We start from the raw sequence: 22583 nt of genomic DNA on the forward strand, positions 1-22583 counted from the left end.
TTTTTTTTTTTTTTTTTTTTTCTTTCTTTCTCTTTTTCTTTTTGATCCACTTGACTACGGACAGGTGTAGAGGGCCCCTCTTACTTACACTCGAACGAAGAGAAGGCTAATGCACGGCAGAAAGACAAAGTGCCGACACATGGAAAGTCCCACACGGTTTCTCCCACACAAAAAAAAAAGAAAAAGAAAGAATATCCCACGCGGTTTCTCCCAAAAAAAAAAAAAAAAAAAAAAAAAAAGAAAGAATATCCCACGCGGTTCATGTGTTTCCGATTTTCTCTTTTTTTTTTTTTATTTTTTTTTTATTTTTTAATATTAAATTGTAATTAATTTTTTTAAGCGTGACTTAATTTAAAATTTTCTTTTAAAATTTTAAATTTTGAATCCATACCCCTAGTTTAGATGTATTTTGGATTTAAGTAATTAGATATTTGTTAAATGTCACATTAACTTAAAACACAGTTTTATGAGTATAATTTTTAGAACTATAAGAGGTATAGTCAAAATGAGAAATGTTATATTCATAATATTTTTACAACAAATTATATGTGACAAATAGTTATTGTTCTAATTTGAATCCATCACTTAAATTACTTTTTTGCCCACCCATAACAACCAATAACAACTTACAACTTAAAATTTGTTGTGAAAGAGTTGTGATAATGTTATGGACATAACATTTCTCATCAAAATTACCTCAAATTTTAAAGATATAAAATTAAATTTTAGTCAAAATAACATCTTACATGTTTTTAATAGAGTTTAAAATGACGATATTTTGAAGTTAATTGACAATTAACAAACACTTAATCGCAACATATTTATGAACCGACTTAAATCTGAACTATAAGTAACTCATAATTCATGGGGTACATATTAAAATTTTGAAACTTTGGGAGAAAAAAAAATCAAAATTACTCAAAATTAATAGGGTGTTTCAACAATTTTCAGTTTTTAAATAACATTATATATATTTATCCATACTTTTTCACCTACACATATTTCTACATATTTTCAAACAACAATTTTCAGTTTTTAATTGTTTGTACCAAACACTAAAATTACAATCTTGAGCATTATCAATTTGTACATGCATCTGTTTCTTTCCGTGCATTTATACTTCTATAAATAGATCCTAAAACCTTGGTCGAAAGAATCCAAACCGAAAGAGAAAGAGATTGTGAGTGAGACTGAGAGTAGTGTATTTTATGTGTGGTAAGAGTTGCTTGCACAAATGGGAGTGAAGAAGGTAGTATTGATCTTAGCTTTTCTGGGGCTCTTTTATCTGGATGGACTGCCGCTTTGCACGGCCTCAGTAGTCCATAATTACACCTACGTGGTAAGTGTCACTTACCACCTACTATGGTACGCATAAAAAAAGAAACTTATCCAAACATATCTTAGACAAGATCCAATTTTCCCTTCTATCATAAAAGCAGATGCTTTTGAAAAACATGCGGTGACCAGTGTAAAGGGAAAGAGAAGCACACTAGTTTCATTTATGTTGAAATATGTTGTTTAAGTTACTCAATATATATATATATATATATGTTCAAATTTGAAAGTTTGTGTTTCTCATATCAATGTCCATTTCTGGTTGCAGCTGAAGGAGACGAATTTTACCAGGCTATGTAGCACCAAGAGCATGCTGACTGTAGATGGTCAATTCCCAGGGCCAGTCCTTCGTGTTCAAAAAGGTGACACAGCTTTTGTCACTGTTCAAAATAACGGAAAGTATGGCGTGACTATTCACTGGTAAATGATCAATCTCTCTCTCTCTCTCTCATGGTTGACTACTGTGTCAATTCACTCACAGTATGTCTTATTTACCTCTGCGTGTTATAAGCATGATGTCGCATAATATCATCTCTTTATTAGAACTTTTAGTTTACATTTTACCATATGCATAATTTCAAGATGGTGGCTAAAAGTGGACAAATATCATAACTCTAATGGATCTGGTACACAGGATCTTTGCCCTAATTTCATGGGTCGCTTTGTCCAATAAATCAAAAGGTTTTAATTAGTTTTAGAGTTTAGATTAATATAATTTGGTATCGTTTGTAACTTTAAAGTTTAAAAACTATATTTAAACAATAGTAAAATAGAGCTAACACCGTTGAAGCTTAGGCTAATACCAATTAAGTCCAAAACTTTACAAAATTGACCAACTTATTTCCTGACTGCTGTAAGAAAAAGGAGAAAAATGAGTAACAAACCTAAAGGTTTAGGAACCAAATTAGTCAATTTTGAAAATTTTTAGATCTAGTTGGCATTAGACCAAATCTTAGGGTGTAAACTATATTTTACCCTAAAAAGAAAAAAAAATATTAAAAATAGTGAGGTGGGAAAATGTGATTTAAAAAAACAACATTTTAAAGGTAAACAAAAAGTCAAAATTCATTCATTTTATAAAGATTTAAATGTATAAAAAATAGTGAAAAACCTCATGCATGATGTCCAAATGAAATTGAGCTGGAGATTAAGGCCTGTTTGGTTCACTACTCACTTATATCTCAGCTTTCATATCTCAGTTCTCATCACTCAATCCTCTATCTCATATCTCATATTCTAATTCTCAATTTTCTATTAACTAAGTTCCCATTGTGTTTGGCATCAAAACTTGGCTTAAGTTTTTAGATAAAAAAAGCAACCTTATCTCAAAACTGTGGAGCCAACTGGTCTTACGAACCTGTGTGAAAGTAAGAAGAAAAGACCCAGGCATTGAAGAAAGAGAAAGAAAGATAAAAGAAATAAAAGAAATAAAGAAAGAGAGTTGTTGGGTGGAGTGTGATTGAGACTAGACATTGAAGCATGTCCCATATAGATGCAAAGAATTACAATAATGCCACCCTAACTCATTTTTCATCGCTTGAAAACAGGAAAAACTTGTTTTCAATTTTCATTACTCTAATTCAATTTTTTGAGTTTTGAGTTATGAAAATTGAAAACAAAAATTTAACCAACCAAACAAGTAAGTCAGGTGTGGGACTCATGAAAAATAAGTAATGAGTGATAAGTAATGAAAACTCCTTAAACAAAAACATGGCCTAATATTTTTATTTTTGGGAACTGTAGTAACTAACACTTGAGATCCTACTGCTTTATCCGTTAGATCTTTAAAGAATTTATTGAATGATACGATTATATGAAATAAAACTCATAAAGCTAATGAACACTTCTTTTTTATTTTTAAAAATAGGCACGGAGTTAAGCAGCCAAGAAATCCATGGTCAGATGGTCCTGAAAATATTACCCAGTGTCCAATTAAACCAGGAAAAAAATTCACTTATGAGGTTGTATTTTCTGATGAAGAAGGAACGCTTTGGTGGCATGCCCATAGTGACTGGTCGCGTGCAACAGTTCACGGCGCAATTGTTATCTCTCCTAAAAATGGAACCTCTTATCCATTTCCAAAGCCCTATGCTGAAGAAGTAATTATATTGGGTATAATTTAGTAATGGCTAGTGGCCATAACTTACTTTCAGAGAGGATATAATGGCATATATATACCATATAACTAGGAAGATTGCAAAAGATTAACTGGAAATTAAATGTATGCTAAGTTTGTACTTATACATCTAAATCTTCCTTTTTATACATTGCAGCGGAATGGTTTAAGGGAGATGTGATGGAAATAATCGATGAAGCTACAGCAACCGGTGCTGATCCAGAGGTATCAGATGCCTACACTCTTAATGGCCAACCAGGATATCCAAACAATTGCTCTATTGGTATGAATTTCTTTCCAAATTTATCATGGGGAAAAAAAAAATTTCTAAAAAATAAAAATTGTTTTATAAAAGAGCTTTAATTGTTTCGCATCCAATTGTATCCACATTAGTGCGTTTGGGAACAACTTATTTGCGGTAACTTATTTGCATAGCATATTTAGTTTTTGGTAACTTTTTATATTAAATGTGTGACAAAAAACTAAAATTTAGATAATTTGCAAAAGAAACTGAGATAAAAAGTGAAAACAAATAAGTAGGGGCCAATCGCACACTCGCTCCATGTCCATACTCTTTCATATCATGTATGAAATATGGATAACTAGCATGAAAGTGTAAACATTGTGTGAAATACTTTACATCCAGGTGTTAGCAACAATAATTTCTCTTATAAAAATAAATAAATAAATAAATGCTCTTGTAAATGATTTTTCTTCCATTATTTGGGGGGAAAGCAAAAACGATACCTATCACTGATAGTTGGAAAACATTGGATATGGTTTTAAGAGTTGGGTTCAAATTACATTACTTCAAATTATTTTATTGGATAACAATTTTGACAAAGCTATTGTTGAATTACATTTTATTTCGTATACCTTACATGTTTGCTAAAATTTTAAAGAAATGGAAATCACTAACTATGTCATATATCAAATATTTTAATATTTAGATTTTTATATTTTAAAATTAAGTGTAAAAGATAGGTTCCTTAATCAAATAGTCAATAAAATTTGATTTATATGAAATTTGATATGCAATGTGTTAAGAATATTGGGATGGGAATATATAATGTCAAGGTCGGATCTTAAAAATTTTATTCCAATAAAAAGTTATTATGTTGTCTAACATTACTTAAAAGTTATATCAGTTATAACTCCATCTTAACCCCTTCTTTAATTAAACTACAATTAATTGATCATATTTTCATGCTTCAGCAACAACATATCGTCTACGAGTTATTCAAGGAAAGACCTATCTTCTCCGCCTCATCAACGCCGGCATGAATGAAGAAATGTTCTTCGCCATTGCAAATCACAAGCTCACAGTTGTTGCACAAGATGCTTCATACTTAAAACCCATAAACACTAGCTACGTCATGATAACTCCAGGACAAACAATGGACATTTTGGTCACAGCAAACCAGTCTCCAAGCCATTATTACATGGCTGCTCGTCCTTTCTTTGACTCTAATGCTCCATACGACGAGACCAACACTACAGCAATTTTTCAGTACGTAGGCAATTATACTCCTCCATCCTCTCCTTCCTTTCCAACCCTTCCTAATATTACTGCCAAGTCTGCTGCTGACAACTTCACAGCTCGCTTAAGAGCTTTGGCGAGCAAAGATCACCCAATTAGTGTCCCAACTGGAGTTGATGAACGGATATTTATCACAGTTTCTGTAAATCAATTAACTTGTGATAAAGCTTCGTGTGGGGGTCCAAATAATTCCACTTTAGCAGCTAGCTTAAACAACATAAGCTTTTCGACCCCAAAAATTGATATACTGCAAGCATACTACAGGTTGGTACTGCTATACTTATGTTGTTAGTGTTAATTTGTGGGTAAAACTTAAAAGACAATATATATATCTTAGGTGTACGTAGTATCTGTATATTAGATTTTTCAAGTATTGAAATGAATTGTTTTTGGAAATGATTACATTTTTTGTGTTTTAATGATCAATGCAACTAGCTATTTGAATTTAATTGGAGAACTTAATATAATGTACTTGAGTTTTCCCCTTAATTTGGTAGCTGTGCTTATAACTAGAAACAATGTTTACAAAAAATTTAGGCATATATTCTTTTAAAGAAAAATTCACAATTATTAATATTGTCTAATGTGATTGATACATAATATTAAATAAATAAATAAATAAAAAACATGTGTGTCAATGGTGGACAAAGTGAAAGTAAATTATGTAAACAATTGTGAAAATTGTTATGTTCAAATATTGCTCCAATTTTATTGTATCTTCAAAATCATTTTACAGGAATCTGTCCAACGTTTATGAAAGTAGTTTCCCAAATCTGCCACCTTCTCTTTTTAACTTCACGGGAGATTCAAACGATGGCTTATTACTCCCAAGCATAGGAACAAAGGCAAAGATCATAGAGTATGGTAAAAGGGTGGAGATAGTGTTCCAAGGAACTAGTATTGGGAATCCAGAGAATCATCCTATGCATTTGCATGGTTTTAGCTTCTATTTGCTTGGGACAGGTTATGGGAACTTCAACAAAACCACTTCCCCCAAGACTTATAACTTGATTGATCCACCAGAAGTCAATACCTTTGGAGTTCCTAAGAGTGGATGGGCTACTATTAGATTTGTTGCTAATAATCCCGGTACTCTCTCTCTCTCTCTCTCTCTTATTAGTCACGATGATTGACAAATGTATGTGCATTTGATGATAATACATCAATGTGCTTATGACCACATCATTTTTGAAAAAAATTTCCACAACTTGTTAAAGTGGTTGACTATGAGTAATTAGACAATCACTTCCACATAAATTTACTCATTTTTTTTATCCATTAATCATGATCAACTACTTTAAAATTGTGACAGTTTTATTGTAGCACAAAACCCGTGTCCCTAAAGTTTCTCTTATTACTGACATTTATAATATTCTTCAGGAGTATGGTTTATGCATTGTCATTTGGAAAGGCATGCAAGCTGGGGTATGAACACTGTCATCATAGTGAAGAATGGGACCACCAGCGCAACAAGCATTCGGCCACCCCCGGCTAATTTGCCTACTTGTTCCTAATGCGGGAAAATTTACTGTTTTAATGTCAAAGGACTTAAACAGTAGAACCTGATTTCAATGAAGTCTTTGAAGAATTATAGTAAATAAAATTATGCAATGTTAGGATATGTGCTCTTTAAATCCTATTGTATGATGCTATGTATAACATTATGTTGTGATTAATAAACTTGTTTTATTATTATTTAAAATAATGGTAACATGAATATTTGGACATTATTATATAGTCCATGAGATGTATAGTATGTGATTTATGTGATTTAGTCACAAAAAATATAAATCACAAGTTCTTTGTAAATTTAGAATTTTAGTTCGTAATCAGTGATGAAATTAGGCATTTCATCTGCAAAGACTACAACATATTAACTAAGATGATTTGTCTTGATCATGAAAATGGAGACTTCTAGTTGATATGTTTTAAGTGTTAAAACATATTGAATTGGACCGTTATGAGAATTATTATTCTACAAACAACTGTCAAATGAATAATAAATCTCACGATTTCTATTTACATCAACTCTTAATCCTGAGAGAATAATGAACCTAATCATGAAGTGTAAGTTGCTTTGATATATCAAGAGTGAGATCTAAAGTCACAATCAAAACTTCAATATGTTGGGCAGCCACATTTAGTATTGAAGAAACATATATTCTCAAGATGGAATTTATAATCTCTTAACAAAGATATAATATATTCCCTTGAGATAAGTTTAATGAGTTTGGTTATTCAGAGTGTTAGGCCTAACCACTTTAGTAAGAAGTTACTAAAGTATAAATTTATGAAATTGGATTTCATAAATATATAATGAATAACTTAAATTATTAAACCGGGTACTCAAGGATTAAGATGTAGTAATCTTCAAAGTGGCAGTTAACATTCATGACATTGTATTACTATGAATATTTTAATGAAGGAGTTGAATGTATAATAAAATCTTGGGATATAATTTATTAATAAGGCCTAAAGTGCAATTATATTTATATAGTAGTATTAAATATAATTAATGGTAATTTTGAGTTTATCAAGAGTTGATAGAAAGACCTGAAACCCATTAGAACTAGTGTCTTAGTTGTCCCTTTTGGTCCCACTCCAAGCCACATACTAAAACTCAATTGGAATGGCTCAAAAAGCTAGCCCAATTAGATAATCAGTTATATATAAAAAGAGAAACATACAGAATTTTATTATTAGAATGAAATGATGTGTATGTGAGTGTAAGCCACTCTCTTATTCTCCCCTGAACACATACATATAAACTGATTGAGAGATCACACTTCTTGGGCATAAGTGGAATTGGAGTGAAGATTAAAAATGTTCCCAAGTACTTTTAATCTTTGTTTTTGAATTTCACTGTACCAGGGTACGCTCTTTTATTCTTAAATTCTGAAATTTACACAGTACATGTTATTAATTGCAAAGGAAGTAGATCCACTGAGTTTCTGTTACGTATGTTTTGTATGCGATACAAACCATATTTTTCCAACATGCAATTAAGGTGGTTTGAACAGTACTTCTAGAATAATATTGGGAAACCCTGTATGATTGTATGAAAATCTGTCTTCTTGATATGTTTGCTTATATTAATATCAAATTTCGATAACATATTTTGTCTAACTTCGATATTAGTGTCAAAATACCAATATGGATACTAAAATGTCAAAATTTGCATTATCAGCCTAGAAAAATAAGGAATTACTTTGTAGAAAGGAAATTTTTTTTACCAATCACAAATTACAATGTTTTACTATCAAGTCCACATAATACATTCAAAGCGGCCAATTACAAGATGCCACATGGTACTTAGTGGGTTTTATTGTCACTATTCAAAGACCAATGGAAATAGTCCAAGTGTCATTTAATAGAAATTATAAACAATATTTAAAAGCCAATCACACTTCAACATGTGTTGATATTTAATGGAAAATGATATGAATAGTTTAATTAAATATTGTCATGTGTTATTTTAAATAAAGACACTTTTGCTAATCAAATAATGTCATATGTTCCTTGGAGAACAAGACATAAAAGTCCATCTATTTAAATTATGATATGTGTCAACAGTTAGAGTTAATCATGTGTCATCACATCACCCCAAGACTCCTATAAATTGAGGTTTTCTTGAGTCACGTGGAAACATATTTAGAAGTCTCAAAACTTTGCTGGAATCAAACTCCAAAATCTCTAAGAACTTCAACATTTGTATACGAAGAGCATTTAAAGAGAAATCATTCACATAATTTTTTAAGATCTCAAAGTTCACTTGAATCAAGCTCCAAGCCTTTGGAAACTCCAAGATACTACAAAATGGTGAAACTTTACAGATTCAAGCCTCTAAAGGCCCGAAATACTTCCACCACAAATCTAAATATGATGAACATTCATCCAAATCATCATTCCAAGTTTCAAACTTATTCAAATCAAGCTTCAAAACCTCTAGAAACTTCCAAGACTTTGATCCATCAAAAATTCATCGGATTCAAGCTTTAAAACCCCAAAGAACTTTCACCATAAATCTTTAAAAAAAAAAAAAATAACATTGGAAGAACACACAAAGAACGCGAAAAACAAGAAGAAAGAGAAATCTTTAACAAGCACATAACTAGAGTTTGGGGGGATTAAGAATGAGATTGTGGGTTTTGTTGGTGGTATTGCTATTGTTGATCTTCTTGGGACTGAGATTGAGGTTTTTTTTTAATAATTATGATTTTTCCTTCAAAAGTAAGATATTATCATTATTATTGTACATTTTTAGACCCCTTAAAACACAAGAAGTTTAACCTAGTTATTTAGTCAAGTGATTACTTAGATAAATTATTCAGATCTAAGTTAACACATTCAAATCATATCATGTAAATAATGCGGAAAAGTAAATAATACAACGATATGATAACCCAGGAAAACCAAACCAATAAAAAATCTGGGGAGGATTGAACCTAGCTATGCTTAAGGTAAAACAGATCAACTATAAAAGAATTGAAATTTGTATAATAAGACTTAGACCACTAACATTCTATTGCTACCTTGAGTAGAAAACTTACTACCACGACCACGTGATAGCTCCGAGTCCACGAACTACTTCTTTTCTTGATCCACTGCAACAACAAGTACTCCTACTTGTGTTTTTCTTTAAGCTCTTGAAACAACAACTGAAGAGATCACCAAGTTCTTGACATTAATCTTGATCTTGATAACCCTAAGTGTATATGAAGGTAAACACCACCATAAATCTATGAAAACACAAAAAGAACATTGGAAGAACACACAAAGAACGCGAGAAACAAGAAGAAAAAGAAGCTTTCAACAAGCACATAATTAGAGATTGGGGGGGATTAAGAATGAGATTGTGGGTTTTGTTGGTGGTATTGCTATTATTGATCTTCTTGGGACTGAGATTGAGGTTTTTTTTTTATTTTTTTATTTTTTAATTATGATTTTTCCTTCAAAATTAAGATATTATCATTATTATTATTGTACGTTTTTAGACCCCTTAAAATACAAGAAGTTTAACCTACTTATTTAGCCAAGTGATTACTTAGATAAATTATTCAAATCTAGGTTAACACATTCAAATCATATCATGTAAATTATATGGAAAAGTAAATAACACAACAATACGATAATCCAGAAAAACCAAACCGGTAAAAAATCTGGGGAGGATTGAACTTAGCTAGCTATCCTCAAGGTAAAATAGATCCACTATGAAAGAATTGAAGTTTGTACAATAAGACTTAGACTACTAACATCCTATTGCTACCTTGAGTAGAAAACTTACTACCACCACGACGTGACAGCTCTGGGTCCATGGACTACTTCTTTCCTTGATCCACTGCAACCACAAGTACTCCTACTTGCGTTTTTCTTTAAGCTCTTGAAACAACAACTGAAGAGATCACCAAGTTCTTGACATCAATCTTGATCTTGATAACCCTAAGTGTATATGAAGGTAAACACTACCATAAATATTTGAAAAAACAAAAAGAACATTGGAAGAACACACAAAGAACGCGAAAAACAAGAAGAAAAAGAAGTCTTTAACAAGCACATAACTAGAAATTGGGGGGATTAAGAATGAGACTTTGGGTTTTGTTGGTGGTATTGCTATTATTGATCTTCTTGGGACTGTGATTGAGGTTTTCTTTTTCTTTTTTTTTTTAAATTATGATTTTTCATTCAAAATTAAGATGTTATCATTATTATTATTGTACGTTTTTAGACCCCTTAAAATACAAGAAGTTTAACCTAATTATTTAGCTAAGTGATTACTTAGATAAATTATTCAGATCTAGGTTAATACATTCAAATTATATCATGTAAATAATGCAGAAAAGTAAATAACACAACGATATGATAACCAAGGAAAACCAAATCGGTAAAAAACCTAGGCAGGATTGAACCTAGCTATCCTCAAGGTAAAACAGATCCACTATGAAAAAAATGAAGTTTGTATAATAAGACTTAGACTACTAACATCCTATTGCTACCTTGAGTAGAAAACTTACTACCATGACTACATGACAGCTTCGGGTCCATAGATTACTTCTTTCCTTGATCCACTGCAACCACAAGTACTCCTATTTGTGTTTTTCTTTAAGCTCTTGAAATAGCAACTGAAGAGATCACCAAGTTCTTGACATCAATCTTGATCTTGATAACTCTAAGTGTGTATGAAGATAAACACCTCTAGATCTCACAAGAGATTCAACACACAGCATATCAATAACCTCCAAAACTTAGATAGGGTTTTTCTTTTTATACTTGAAGCAAAATATAAAATCTTACACGTCATATGGGCTTGGGCTGAGTTAGAAATTCTACAGAAAAAAAAAAAAAAAAATCTATATGAGGTTCTACCGATTGAGTCTAATTTTTGATCGATAGAGCCTTGCAGATTTAGTCTAATAAATCCTGCAATCATTCGATTCCAACTTCACACATAAACACACTTTGAGCAGCCTAAATCTAGACTCTAAGTTTTGATCATGGTTTGCCAACACATTACACGTTAAAGTTTTAATACATTTAGTTCCTAAAGTCTTAGAACCTAACAATTATTATTCATTTAGATGCATGTCAGCATAAGTGCTTGTTTGTGGGTTCCCCTTTTTTCTGCGCATGACATTGCATATTTTAGGGAATACACCTCAACCAAGTGGACAAGAGATAGGGGGTTTAGTCGGAGCCACCACTAGTTTAGGTCTAGGAATTAAATGTTAGGCCCCATGTGGAGGGCTTTATATATCTAGATTCTAGGTTTGCAGTTAAGGTACACAGGAATGGGAAGGTGTTAGGCATAGAATCTTGCCTAGCCCGTGGGCCGGCCTCTACTCATTTTGTTCCGTATACTAATTATATGAAAGAACCCTCTAAGAAGCTACCCTAAACATGCACTTGCGTACACATTCTAGTTCTATGACATACAACACCCAAGCATACATCTACACATATATCCACATACATCCACATCATATCACATCTCATCCTTATCATCATGTAGCATACATCAAAATATGGCAACACGCACACTTCAGCCCATCATATGGCAGCAACATGGATCTCATCAGTACATGTTCATCATCCTATCAAAGCATTTACATCACACATCAAACAAGTTCATCATATTCGTACAATATTCATTAAGTTCATATATGCATGTTGATATTCATATGCATGTACTTACCTCATTGCTTCACAACACATCCATACATAAATGCATGTTCATGTTCATATGCATGTTCATGTTGACATTCAAGTATTCAAACCATAATTAAAAAAAACTAAGCATGTAAGACATGTTGTTAAAGGCCTAGGCATGTGATACTAAACAAACATAGAAGTTAAAACATGGAATAAAACTAATTAAAATGCATCAAAACTGAAAAATAGACAAATATGGGTATTTTAGGTTAAGCCTGTGTGCGCATGCGTACATAAAGATGAACTTGCATACGTAACCCAACCTAGAACCCAGCATACAACACTCAGCCTAAATTACATCTAAACTTAACCAAGAATGCTTGTAACCAATAAGCAAATAAACCTAACTTACAAAGCAGTAAATTAAAAAAATAAAACAGAATAAAAACTAGAGGAAAGACAAGAAAATTACCTCAAATAAAACGCTCCTACAGCTTGATTTTGACAGCTTCCCTTAGCCAATCTATAAAACAGAGACTTAAAAAGGGTCGGTAAATGTTTTACTAAGGGGCTTAGACCAATAAATAGTCTCAGCCAATAAAACTTTAGTTTAGAAGTGTTTTAAAGAAAAACTTCCTCTTGAATTACTATTTTTAAAATGATTTCTGTGTGTTTTGGGAAAAACGTCTAAGATGCCATTTATAGTGTCAAGAAGTGTTGTAAAGCTCTTCCCAAGCGATGTGGGATTAGCTCTGCATACATTTTTTTCATAAACATTCCTTACATAACTCTGCCAATTTCAACAATGTACGCAGGCTCGATAAGCTGCATATGCGGGTTGTGTTCATGTATACATAAGGCTAGGGTTTTACAAGGTTTTTAAATCACCAAAACTTCCTTCAACTTAAAGAGTTTCTTTAGCTAGGCCCTTGACCATTCATGGACCCTTTAGTGATATTGTCCTTGGAAAACGAGGGCTCAAGCTGTAAGGGATGTAAAATGAGGTGTCTACAATATTGACGTAACATTTTTTAAAATATCAAATCTAAATTTTTATTATTATTTTAGTAGCCACATAATCTTCAAGTGTGCTAACGGTGCAAGTCATGTGTCCCATAGACATTTTTCGTTGTGACTTGATGGTAAGGACTAACTTGACAGCAAGTTAGAAATAACATTGACCAAATTAATTTAATTGTTAAGAAGAAGTAAAACCCAAATTGAAAGTGACCCAAGATGTAAAGATTAAATGGTAATTTCTCCTCAAATTACCAATATCGGCACTTAGATTGCCAATATCGGCACTCTGCACTCTGAATCTAACAAGAGAGCCAAACATGTGGAAAGAGAGTAAATTAAATCGATATACTTTGCACAGTGCTATGTAATATAAATTATTTATTGAGAATATAGTCTAATCCAATGACAAAATTCTCTGCTCTGGACACCTGGTGCCAATAAAAAAAAAAAAAAAAAATACATGTTTACATGGAGTACTTAAACTACAAGTCCCAACTTACAAAAACCATGGGTTTACAACACGTCTAAGCCCAAGGATGTAATATATCTCTCTATAGAGTGTAGAAGCTCAATTCACGGGCTTCTTTAAAAAAAAAATGAAGAGGAAGCTCAATTCACAGGAATAAATCATTAGGGGAAAAAGATGTTACACATATGCTATTACACACACATTTATATAAATACAAAAAAAATAATAATAATAATAATTGAACTCGTAACTTAAAGTCATAATTTCCAAATGATCGAATTTAGATGTCTTTTTACGTGTTTGTAAATATGTACAATAAATACTGCTCAACCATTAACTTTGTGACTACGCCAGTAACAATAATGTCTAAAGGCAGATCAGTAGCTATTAGAACTCCTCATGTGATGGGGAGGTGGGTTTTGTCAAATCCTTTTGGAGGTTTCTATGATATGTAGGCTGATAGCTGTTGTTAATGTTTCCCGCTTGAAAGTATAGGGCCCTGAATGGTGATTGTTGTATTTTGGCTCCTTCTGTTTTGAATAAATTTACATTAGTTTCAAAAAAATGTTTTGAATGTTTTATGACCGTGTAGTGATAGGTGATAGGCCTATAATAAAGTTATGTACTTTAAGTTTGCTTCAACTCTCTTTCCCTTTCATTTTTAGTATTAGAAAAGGAACTTATGCTATTTTTCTTTTATTTTTATTGTTTATTTTAATGTTCAATTTTAATGATTCTAATGAAATACTTTCATTAATCTATATATATATATATATATATATATTTACATATATAAAACCGAAGTCTCTGCTCTCTCCACAATTTTTCACATCAGCATTTTTTATTTATATTATCAAAAAAAACTAATTAATAAAATATTAATTATTAATTATCTAATAGTGAGCCGTAGGCTAAAGAACTTCTCTGCATAAACTAATTAAAAAACCTCTTTGCATAATTTTTTTTTTTAATTTAAAAAAAAGTCTCTTTCTTCCCCAAAAGCAAACCCGATAAAACTCCTGAAACAAACCTATTTTGCTAGCAGACTAAAGAACAATGAAGAAACAACAAATCAAGAAAAAGATTGTTATCTACCCTCTCTCAAACGCTGACCCAAGCACGATCATGGGTGCTCCTCTCTCAAACGCAGACCCAAGCTCAACCATGGGTGCCAACGTTTTCAATCTTCGACCCGGCCGCCATATCAAATCATTCTCTCTGGGTATTTCTCAATTAGTCTATAACTAATCTCTTTTCCTACTGTCTTCAATTAGGTTTTCTGTCAATTTAGGGATTTCAATTCCTAACCCTTTTTTCCTCTCTATTTTTTTTTTTTTTTGAAGTCAGGGAAACACTAATAGAAAATCAAATTCTACAAGTTTTGTAAGAAAATATTGTGGATATGAATGGGTTTCGTAGTGGAGATAGTATTGAAGAGCCTCCCAACCCTTAAAATCTGACAACAATCCTACAGGTTTTGCTTTATCTTCAAGTTCTACTTTACTTGCTATTTAGGTTTTTATAGCATATCCGATTTACCTTAGCTTAATTGCTGTTTGGTTGAATAATTATTTGGCTACCTAAAATGCTAGCCTTTTCCCTCTTCATTATAGAGAAATAGGGAATTAAAAATGTGTTGATGAAATTTTTATTTCTTGCTTTATAATTCTGAATTTGGTTTGTATTCTAGAGTTGATTGTATTTTGTAGTTTTATAATTTTGAATTTGGTTGGAAATTATTATTATTATTTGTGAATTTGAAATTTAAAGCTGTTGTGTATGAGGATATTTGCAAACCCGTAGTTTGGCTTTGCGTGTGGTTCTAATATATATCAAATTCAGGAAGGGTTACTAAATACATGGTTTGACCTAAAAAACTTCAATGCTGCCCCATGATGGTTGAGATGGTGTGACAATCAATGAGTATATATACCATATCCTCCTCCTCTCAGGTTTTGACATTTTCTTATTTTGTATTTTAATTCCTTTTTCTATTTGGTTGGAGATTTGTACTTTTCTTTATTTTTTGTTATTATTAGTAGCCTTTTTTTTTTTGAGAAAGGCTAATTTATTAGTAGCCTTGGTTGGAGTTTCTTAATTTGTATAAGATATTGTTTGAAATACAAAGTATTTCTGCTGAATTATTATGTAAAGTTCTCAGAAAACTATCCTTATTATCTAAATCAGATCAGATACTGTGTTAGTCTTGATTGTTTCACTTAACTTGAATTGTCTATTGCGTTGCTTTAAATACAAATTTTTGTTTTTAAATGGTTTATCACATTCTGTTTGTAACTAAACTGTGTATTGTTGTTTTTTGGTTTTACAATTTTTGATATATTCAATGAGTGTTAAGGGATGTCTCAATGAGTGTGAGATTCCCCCCTTCTAATCCATTCTTCTGCTTTCTAAAAAAAAAAATTAGAGAAACTTCTGCTTTCTAGAATGGTAGACAACAATGCTGATAACTTGTGTATAGTGAAGAAGTTTTTTGAAGACAATAATGGAAAAGGGACAATTGAAATATATTGGAAACATTATCTAATTTAAAAGGGAAGAAAAATAAAAGCAGCACTACCTAGCAAGCCGGGATACTAAAAGATGTTAATCTACCCTCAAATTACATGGCAGATATATACAACATCATCTGAATGTGTAAAATTTGTCTTATAAAAAAGGAGTCAAAACCACGATCTAAAAAATTTCATAGCAAACATCAACTGCCAATTAAAACAGCTGATAAATATTCAATACGATCTTAACCATATAGGCATTTTTCAAAACTATGTATCAAACTTACAATCTGCAGACTCTCTTAACCACTTTTTAAACTTGAGTTACCTTTGAAACTTTGATTTTTTTTTTTTACTTAAGTTTTCAAAACTTCCAACTTTTTTATTAAGGTGAAACTGTGGAAACTTCAAAGTTGAACCATCCATCCTATAGAGCTATCTGATAGTAAATATGCTTCTTTTGGGGGTTAATAAAAGAGCTTTCCTGTTACCTGCATTGTTTAGACAAGAAACTAATAAGCCCAAGCAAGCCTGATAAGAACTGAAAAAATAATTCTTTACTATCAGTTATGTTGCTTGTGTGTTAAGGGATGTGTCAATGAGTGTCAAGGTTAGAATTTTTGATATATTCATTAGGTTTTGTAGAGATAGTTGACCTTCAAGTGAGGGATAGACTCACTAAGAAGCTGGAATAACCTACTGTAGATGGGTGGGATGTCATTTCAAATTCTGAGGCATTTTGATTTTTCTTCCCAATTACTTTATTGCTTTTTTTCCTTGCTTTGAGAGACCCCATTCCTTCCCTTTCCTTTACTCAAATGTCATTATCTTTACCATCTATATCTAGCACAGCAAAGTTGGATTATTTACCTCTATATTGTACATGTCTACAAGATACTATGCCCTCTGATGTAGACCTCTCTCTGTTACTGTGATGATTCCATTGAAACTTCAATATTCAATAGTGTATAAATAATGGGCCTGAATGGAATGGCCTTTTTACCACAAATATAAGTTTATATATAGATAATTGTACTTTTTTTTTCTAATGAATCATGTGCATTGCAGGAGAGTATAACTTATCGTCAACAAGTGGAACAAGAGTTTATATTGATTTGGACATTCCTGAGACTACTAAATTCAAAGATCAGTAAGTGCTTTGTTTTGGATTCACATTTTTAATTTATTTACAGTCTCTAGAATACTGCTTAAAGCAGCAATGCAAGCCGAATTGTGAAAATTGATGCATGGTATATGTTGTAATACATTCCTCAACCTGTTTTATTGCCAGACTTACATCGGTGATATTTCAAATGAATGTAGCAACAACTTATCAACTGAAGAAGATGGTGATTGTACAAAATTTCAAAAACTTGATGTTCAAAGCAATGTGCAACTCACACCAACATCTGTATTCAAGGAAAACAAAATTGCAAATTCAAGGACTGCTACAAAGCAACAAAGGAAGAAGATACAAAAAAAACACTTTAAAGTTGTCTTTCAGTCTCTAAGATTTTCTATACACAATTTGGTTTTAATGGATTTGTGATTTTGGTGCTAAAGACGTATTGGAACAAAGGAGAATTTTTTTGCTTTTATGCATAATTTGGTTTTAAATTTAAACAGAGAGGAATTAAATTCTTATATTTAGTTATTTGAGGATACAGCTTTACTTCAAGGTTTTTTTAAATATAATGAATACATGTATATTTAGTGGAAGACATGAAATAAATGAAATTGAAAAATAAAAAAAAAGTCGTAGCAAAAAGACATGTATTGGGACATTTGCCCAATATGTGCAAATAAAAAACAGTTGGGAGGAGCTTCAGCCTAAAACAATTGCGGCTTTGACAGATGATAAACTATTTGGTTATGTATTAAAAAGACCAGTGTACCCAATTTGTCTAATAGTAACACAATTAGGTAACTCGTCCAAGAATGGCTTGCTGTTTGATTGGCTAAACAAGCAACCAAATGATTCTGTGGTGTATGTGTCATTTGGGAGTGGTACAACAGTGTCACACAAGCAAATGGCTGAGCTATTTGTGTTATTTTTTTAATCTAGAAAAATGTATATTTTGTTATTATTTGATGGCTGTTACAATTCTAATGTCACATCATTTGAAGGTTCATCTTAATTTTTATTTATTTTTAATTAAAAAAATTGCTAGCATTCCCGTGCATAGCACGAGTTAGATTTTACACATACTCTTTTGTGATCCTAACACATTATGCCATTAAGGGAAAAAAAAAAAGTTTAAGATGTTATAAAACTATAGATTTATTATTCAAAATGATGTTATACCCTTTTTTTTTTTTTTTAGTTTCAATAAAAAGTTAATCTATTACTTCTGTTACACGATGATTGCTTTTTATCATTAGACCTAAACTCTTATTTAAAAAAATAAAAGAAAGATTATATTAAATTTAATACTTAATAGAACAAAAAGACGGATTAAATTTATTTTTTAATAGTTTCTCGTGCATCGCACGGGTTAGTGACTAGTATATATATATATATATATATATATACACGTGCCATTTTTATTCATTCTATACATCTTATAGTATACTGCCAGTTTATGAGGATAAAATTTACTAATTTAGCAAGGTATTAACTGAGACAATACAAGATTTAAAATGCTATGGTTTGGTGAAACAAAGGAATATTAACTATTGGAAAGTCCCGTAAATGATGCAGTACATCTTTTGTACTTCGCATTTAGTACTACAAAATTATGACATCCTATAAAAATCTTGCAAGCCCCATGACCTGCCTTCAAATTGTTCAAACCACTTCACTAGATTTCCACCTTCAAGTGCTTCTGATCTACAAAATTTCTCATTATTTGTGAGTTCTATTTCTCATCAAATTCATGCCATATAGTATGGTGTCCCAAATTCTATTTTTCCCCCTTATAGAAGTCCAGTGCCTATTCAGCCTAGAAAAGAAAAGAAAAAGAGAAAAAAAAAAAAAAACAATGCTCGAGTAATAGTTTTGCTTACATTAATGGAGCACTTGTGTCAACTGGAATCAATGTGAGAATATTGCAGGCAAATCTGATTTATAAGGTAACTTCATAGGTCATTACATTTGTAAGTTTCTTGAGCCCGACAAATTAAATCGTATGTATTTTCTCTATATATGAAAGAAATGATTGTCATTTTTTTTTTTTTTAACTCAAAAAAATGATGGTAATATGATATTGTAGTTAGCATGCACATAAAATTTCCATGTACTGGACATGAAGACAGTTTAAAATATTGATTAAAAACTTTTCCTTGGAAAGCACATGTCCTTTTTTCCTTTCTATAGTTCTTATATGCTTCAATTATGACTTTCAATTTTGATCAAAACTATATATGAAATTAATATTACTAACAAGCTGTCAAGTGACCCACTAATTAATCTTTGTTGTGCAATTCAAAACTCTCTTTCTCTCTCTTTGCTGCTAGGTGACCAAGCTGTCAAATCAAATGGCCTAATTTTCTTTGTCATTATTTCGTTGTCTAGGTAATCGTCATCATATGCTCCTTTTGCCACACATTTGTCTAATTCCCATATGCTAAAATAAAAAATAAAAATAAATAAAAACCAATGCTCTCTGTGTTGAGAGAGCCAAATGGCCGAAGCTGTCAATCACTTAGGCTGCGTTTATTTCAGTAGTAAATAGTTTCTGGAAAATATTTTACACCACTAATCGTATTGGGATTGTCCCAGAAAATTCAGTCAAACGGAAAATGATTTCCGTTGATTGTAAATCATGCCCCAAAACCCTGTAAAATATTTTACGCTTTCATTTTCCCTACAATTGATTTCCATCCTAGGAAAATAGAAGAGAGAGAGAAACAGCAAAACTGGCGAGAGCTTCAATCACCACTTCCAAGCACTGACGAGAGCTCCGATCGCACATCCACGCACCAGCAAGTTGCATCCCAGCACCGGCAAGATCGTCGCACCCCAGCACCGCCTAGATTGTCACCATCCAAGACTGATCCACCCAAAACCGATCTCGTTCTCGACCCACAGCTCATCGGCGCCGCTGTTCTCGCCATCGTTCTCACTTTCCCTCAATTTGTCACTCTTTCTCCCTCAATTTGTCACTGATCTACCCTTTTTCTCTCTACCCATATCAAGCAAACCACTGCAAGACTAGCGACCCACAGTTCGATCTTGCCTCCACCGCACGATCTTGCCTCCGCCACACCAAGATCGAACCCAGTTGCCTCTCTTTCTCTTCCTTATTCTCTCAATTTGACCGGATTTGATGAATTTTTTTTTTTTGTTGGGTTTTGTTTGTTTTGTGTTTATCTATTGAAAAAAAAAGTGATAAATGGTGTGCATCTTAAAATTACTCCACTAAAATATATAGTTTTCTTGCTTTTGAATAAATTTTGAAAAGTACGCTTTAAAAGAAATAGGAGTTTTACACTATAAATTGGGGAAGGAAAATGTGATTTTCTATTATTTGGTTGGAGTGAAATTGGAGAGGAAAGACAATTGGATGGATAATGAAAATGTAATTTATACTTCATTTGTTCACTTTTCTAGTTTTTATCGAATATATATGATGAATAAAATACATATTTCCTATCCTCCCAACCAAACAAAGCATCAGTATGCAATATATTTTCACAATAAAATTTTTAACACATAATACAAAGATGTCTATAGAGATTTCACAAAATAGATTACAACTGGTATGATATTATATGTAATAAACGATGCTGCATGGTTTCTATTTTTTTTTTCCAATGTTATTATAAATGAACTAGCCTCATCACACGCAATGAGGCTTTTTTTTTTGGGGGGGGGGGGGGGGTCTATAGTCATTTTTAAAATTTTGGATAAGTTTGTTTTGAAGATATGGATTAATAAGAAAGTGTCATATTTTGTAAACATTTTAAGTGAAGTTGGAAATATATTTTTACGGGTTGTCCTCAAGTTTTTTTCTTTGTTAAATATAAGGTTTAAGATTATTTCTAAACCACATAAAAGTCCAGTTCAAAAATAAAAATCTACTTATAGATAGTATAGATATATAAGTTTAAATTGAAACATTTTTTTTTTAAAATGTAAGATTTAATTTAAAACTTCTAAAAAATAGAGCTAACTCGAATCAACCTATAAAAATCAAGGTGTAAAATATTATTTTCATATATCAAAATTACTTATGCTAATTTTTATTGATTATATTTTTAAAAATATGTACATTCTTTTGGTATTTTTTAGTCTTGTAAAATAGTTATATATAAAACTAACCAATATTTTGGAGGAGAGGAGATATTCCTTCTTCCTTTTTTCTTTCTCTTTTTCTTTTTCTTTTTAATCCACTTGGCTACGGACAGGTGTAGAGGCCCCTCTTACGTACACTCAGAAGGAAGAGAAGGCTAATGCTCGGCTGAAACTCTTACGTACACTCAGAAGGAAGAGAAGGCTACTGGACGGCTGAAAGACAAAATGCCGACACATGGAAAGTCCCACGCGGTTTCTCCCACACAAAAAAAAAAAATAATAATAATAATAATAAAAATATATATATATATATCCCACGCGGTTCATGTGTTTCCGATTTTCTCTTTTTATTTTTATTTTTTTTTATATTTTCAATATTAAATTGTAATTTTTTTTTTTAAGCGTGACTTAATTTTAAATTTTGAATCCATACCCTAAGTTTAGATGTATTTTGGATTTAAGTAATTAGATATTTGTTAAATGTCACATAAACTTAAAACACAATTTTATGAGTATAATTTTTAGAACTATTAGTCGCTAACCCGTGCGATGCACGAGAAAACTATTGGAAAATAATAAAGCATGCATATATTAAAAGACAATTTAAGTTTATGTGTGCTTGTAAGGGATACATACCTAAATAGTTCTTGCGGTAGAAATAAAAGTCTTATCTTTGAGATAAAGAACTGATGTAAAACCAAGAATCTTGCGGTATAGGACTATTTACTTCCATACGCTTATAATATTGAAATTTAAAACCAAGAATCTGTGAAGCATGAGATTGCAAAGAATGACAAAAGTATTAGTAAAATAAAGCTATTCAATTAATATACTATAACTTGAAGACCAGTCAACCTACGATACATCCTTACCTTGGGAAAAATTGGAATCAGTTCATATTGAAATTTAAAACTAATAATCTGTGAAGCATGAGACTGCAAAGAATGACAGAAGTATTAGTAAAATAAAGCTATTCAATTGGTATACTATAACTTGAAGACCAGTCAAATCTGTGAAGCATGAGGAAAGCAAGAGAAGTTCAAAGGTATAAATATTTACAACTGTTCCATAAACGAAAACCTATATACAACTTCTCCATAAACCAGTAGGTCTTGCTTTCCTGATGTATTTGGTTTATGTAAGAGAAGGCGCATAAATATTTAGTCCTTACGTTTAGGTTTAGGTTTAGGTTTAGGTTTTAAGAGATT

At 31.6% G+C, this 22583-nt stretch overlaps 1 protein-coding gene across 2 annotated transcripts; it reads left to right on the top strand.

The window, feature by feature from the left end:
• Positions 1–1125: 1125 nt before the first annotated feature.
• Positions 1126–6681, top strand: LOC115967632 (laccase-14-like). Of its 2 annotated transcripts, none has more exons than XM_031086771.1 (7): positions 1126–1339; positions 1604–1755; positions 3203–3447; positions 3609–3734; positions 4667–5255; positions 5728–6080; positions 6372–6681. In XM_031086771.1, exons 1-7 carry the CDS (start codon positions 1235–1237, stop codon positions 6503–6505), a joined length of 1704 nt encoding a protein of 567 aa, XP_030942631.1. In that variant the 5' UTR covers positions 1126–1234; the 3' UTR covers positions 6506–6681. The 2 variants fall into 2 exon arrangements, with proteins under 2 accessions (XP_030942631.1, XP_030942632.1); XM_031086772.1 differs by lacking the exon at positions 1126–1339 and adding an exon at positions 1348–1365 and having other exon boundaries at positions 6372–6680.
• The last annotated feature ends 15902 nt before the right edge of the window (positions 6682–22583 follow it).

This window comes from Quercus lobata, chromosome 11, assembly GCF_001633185.2.
Source record: "Quercus lobata isolate SW786 chromosome 11, ValleyOak3.0 Primary Assembly, whole genome shotgun sequence".
In the NCBI taxonomy this organism is placed as follows: Eukaryota; Viridiplantae; Streptophyta; class Magnoliopsida; order Fagales; family Fagaceae; genus Quercus; species Quercus lobata.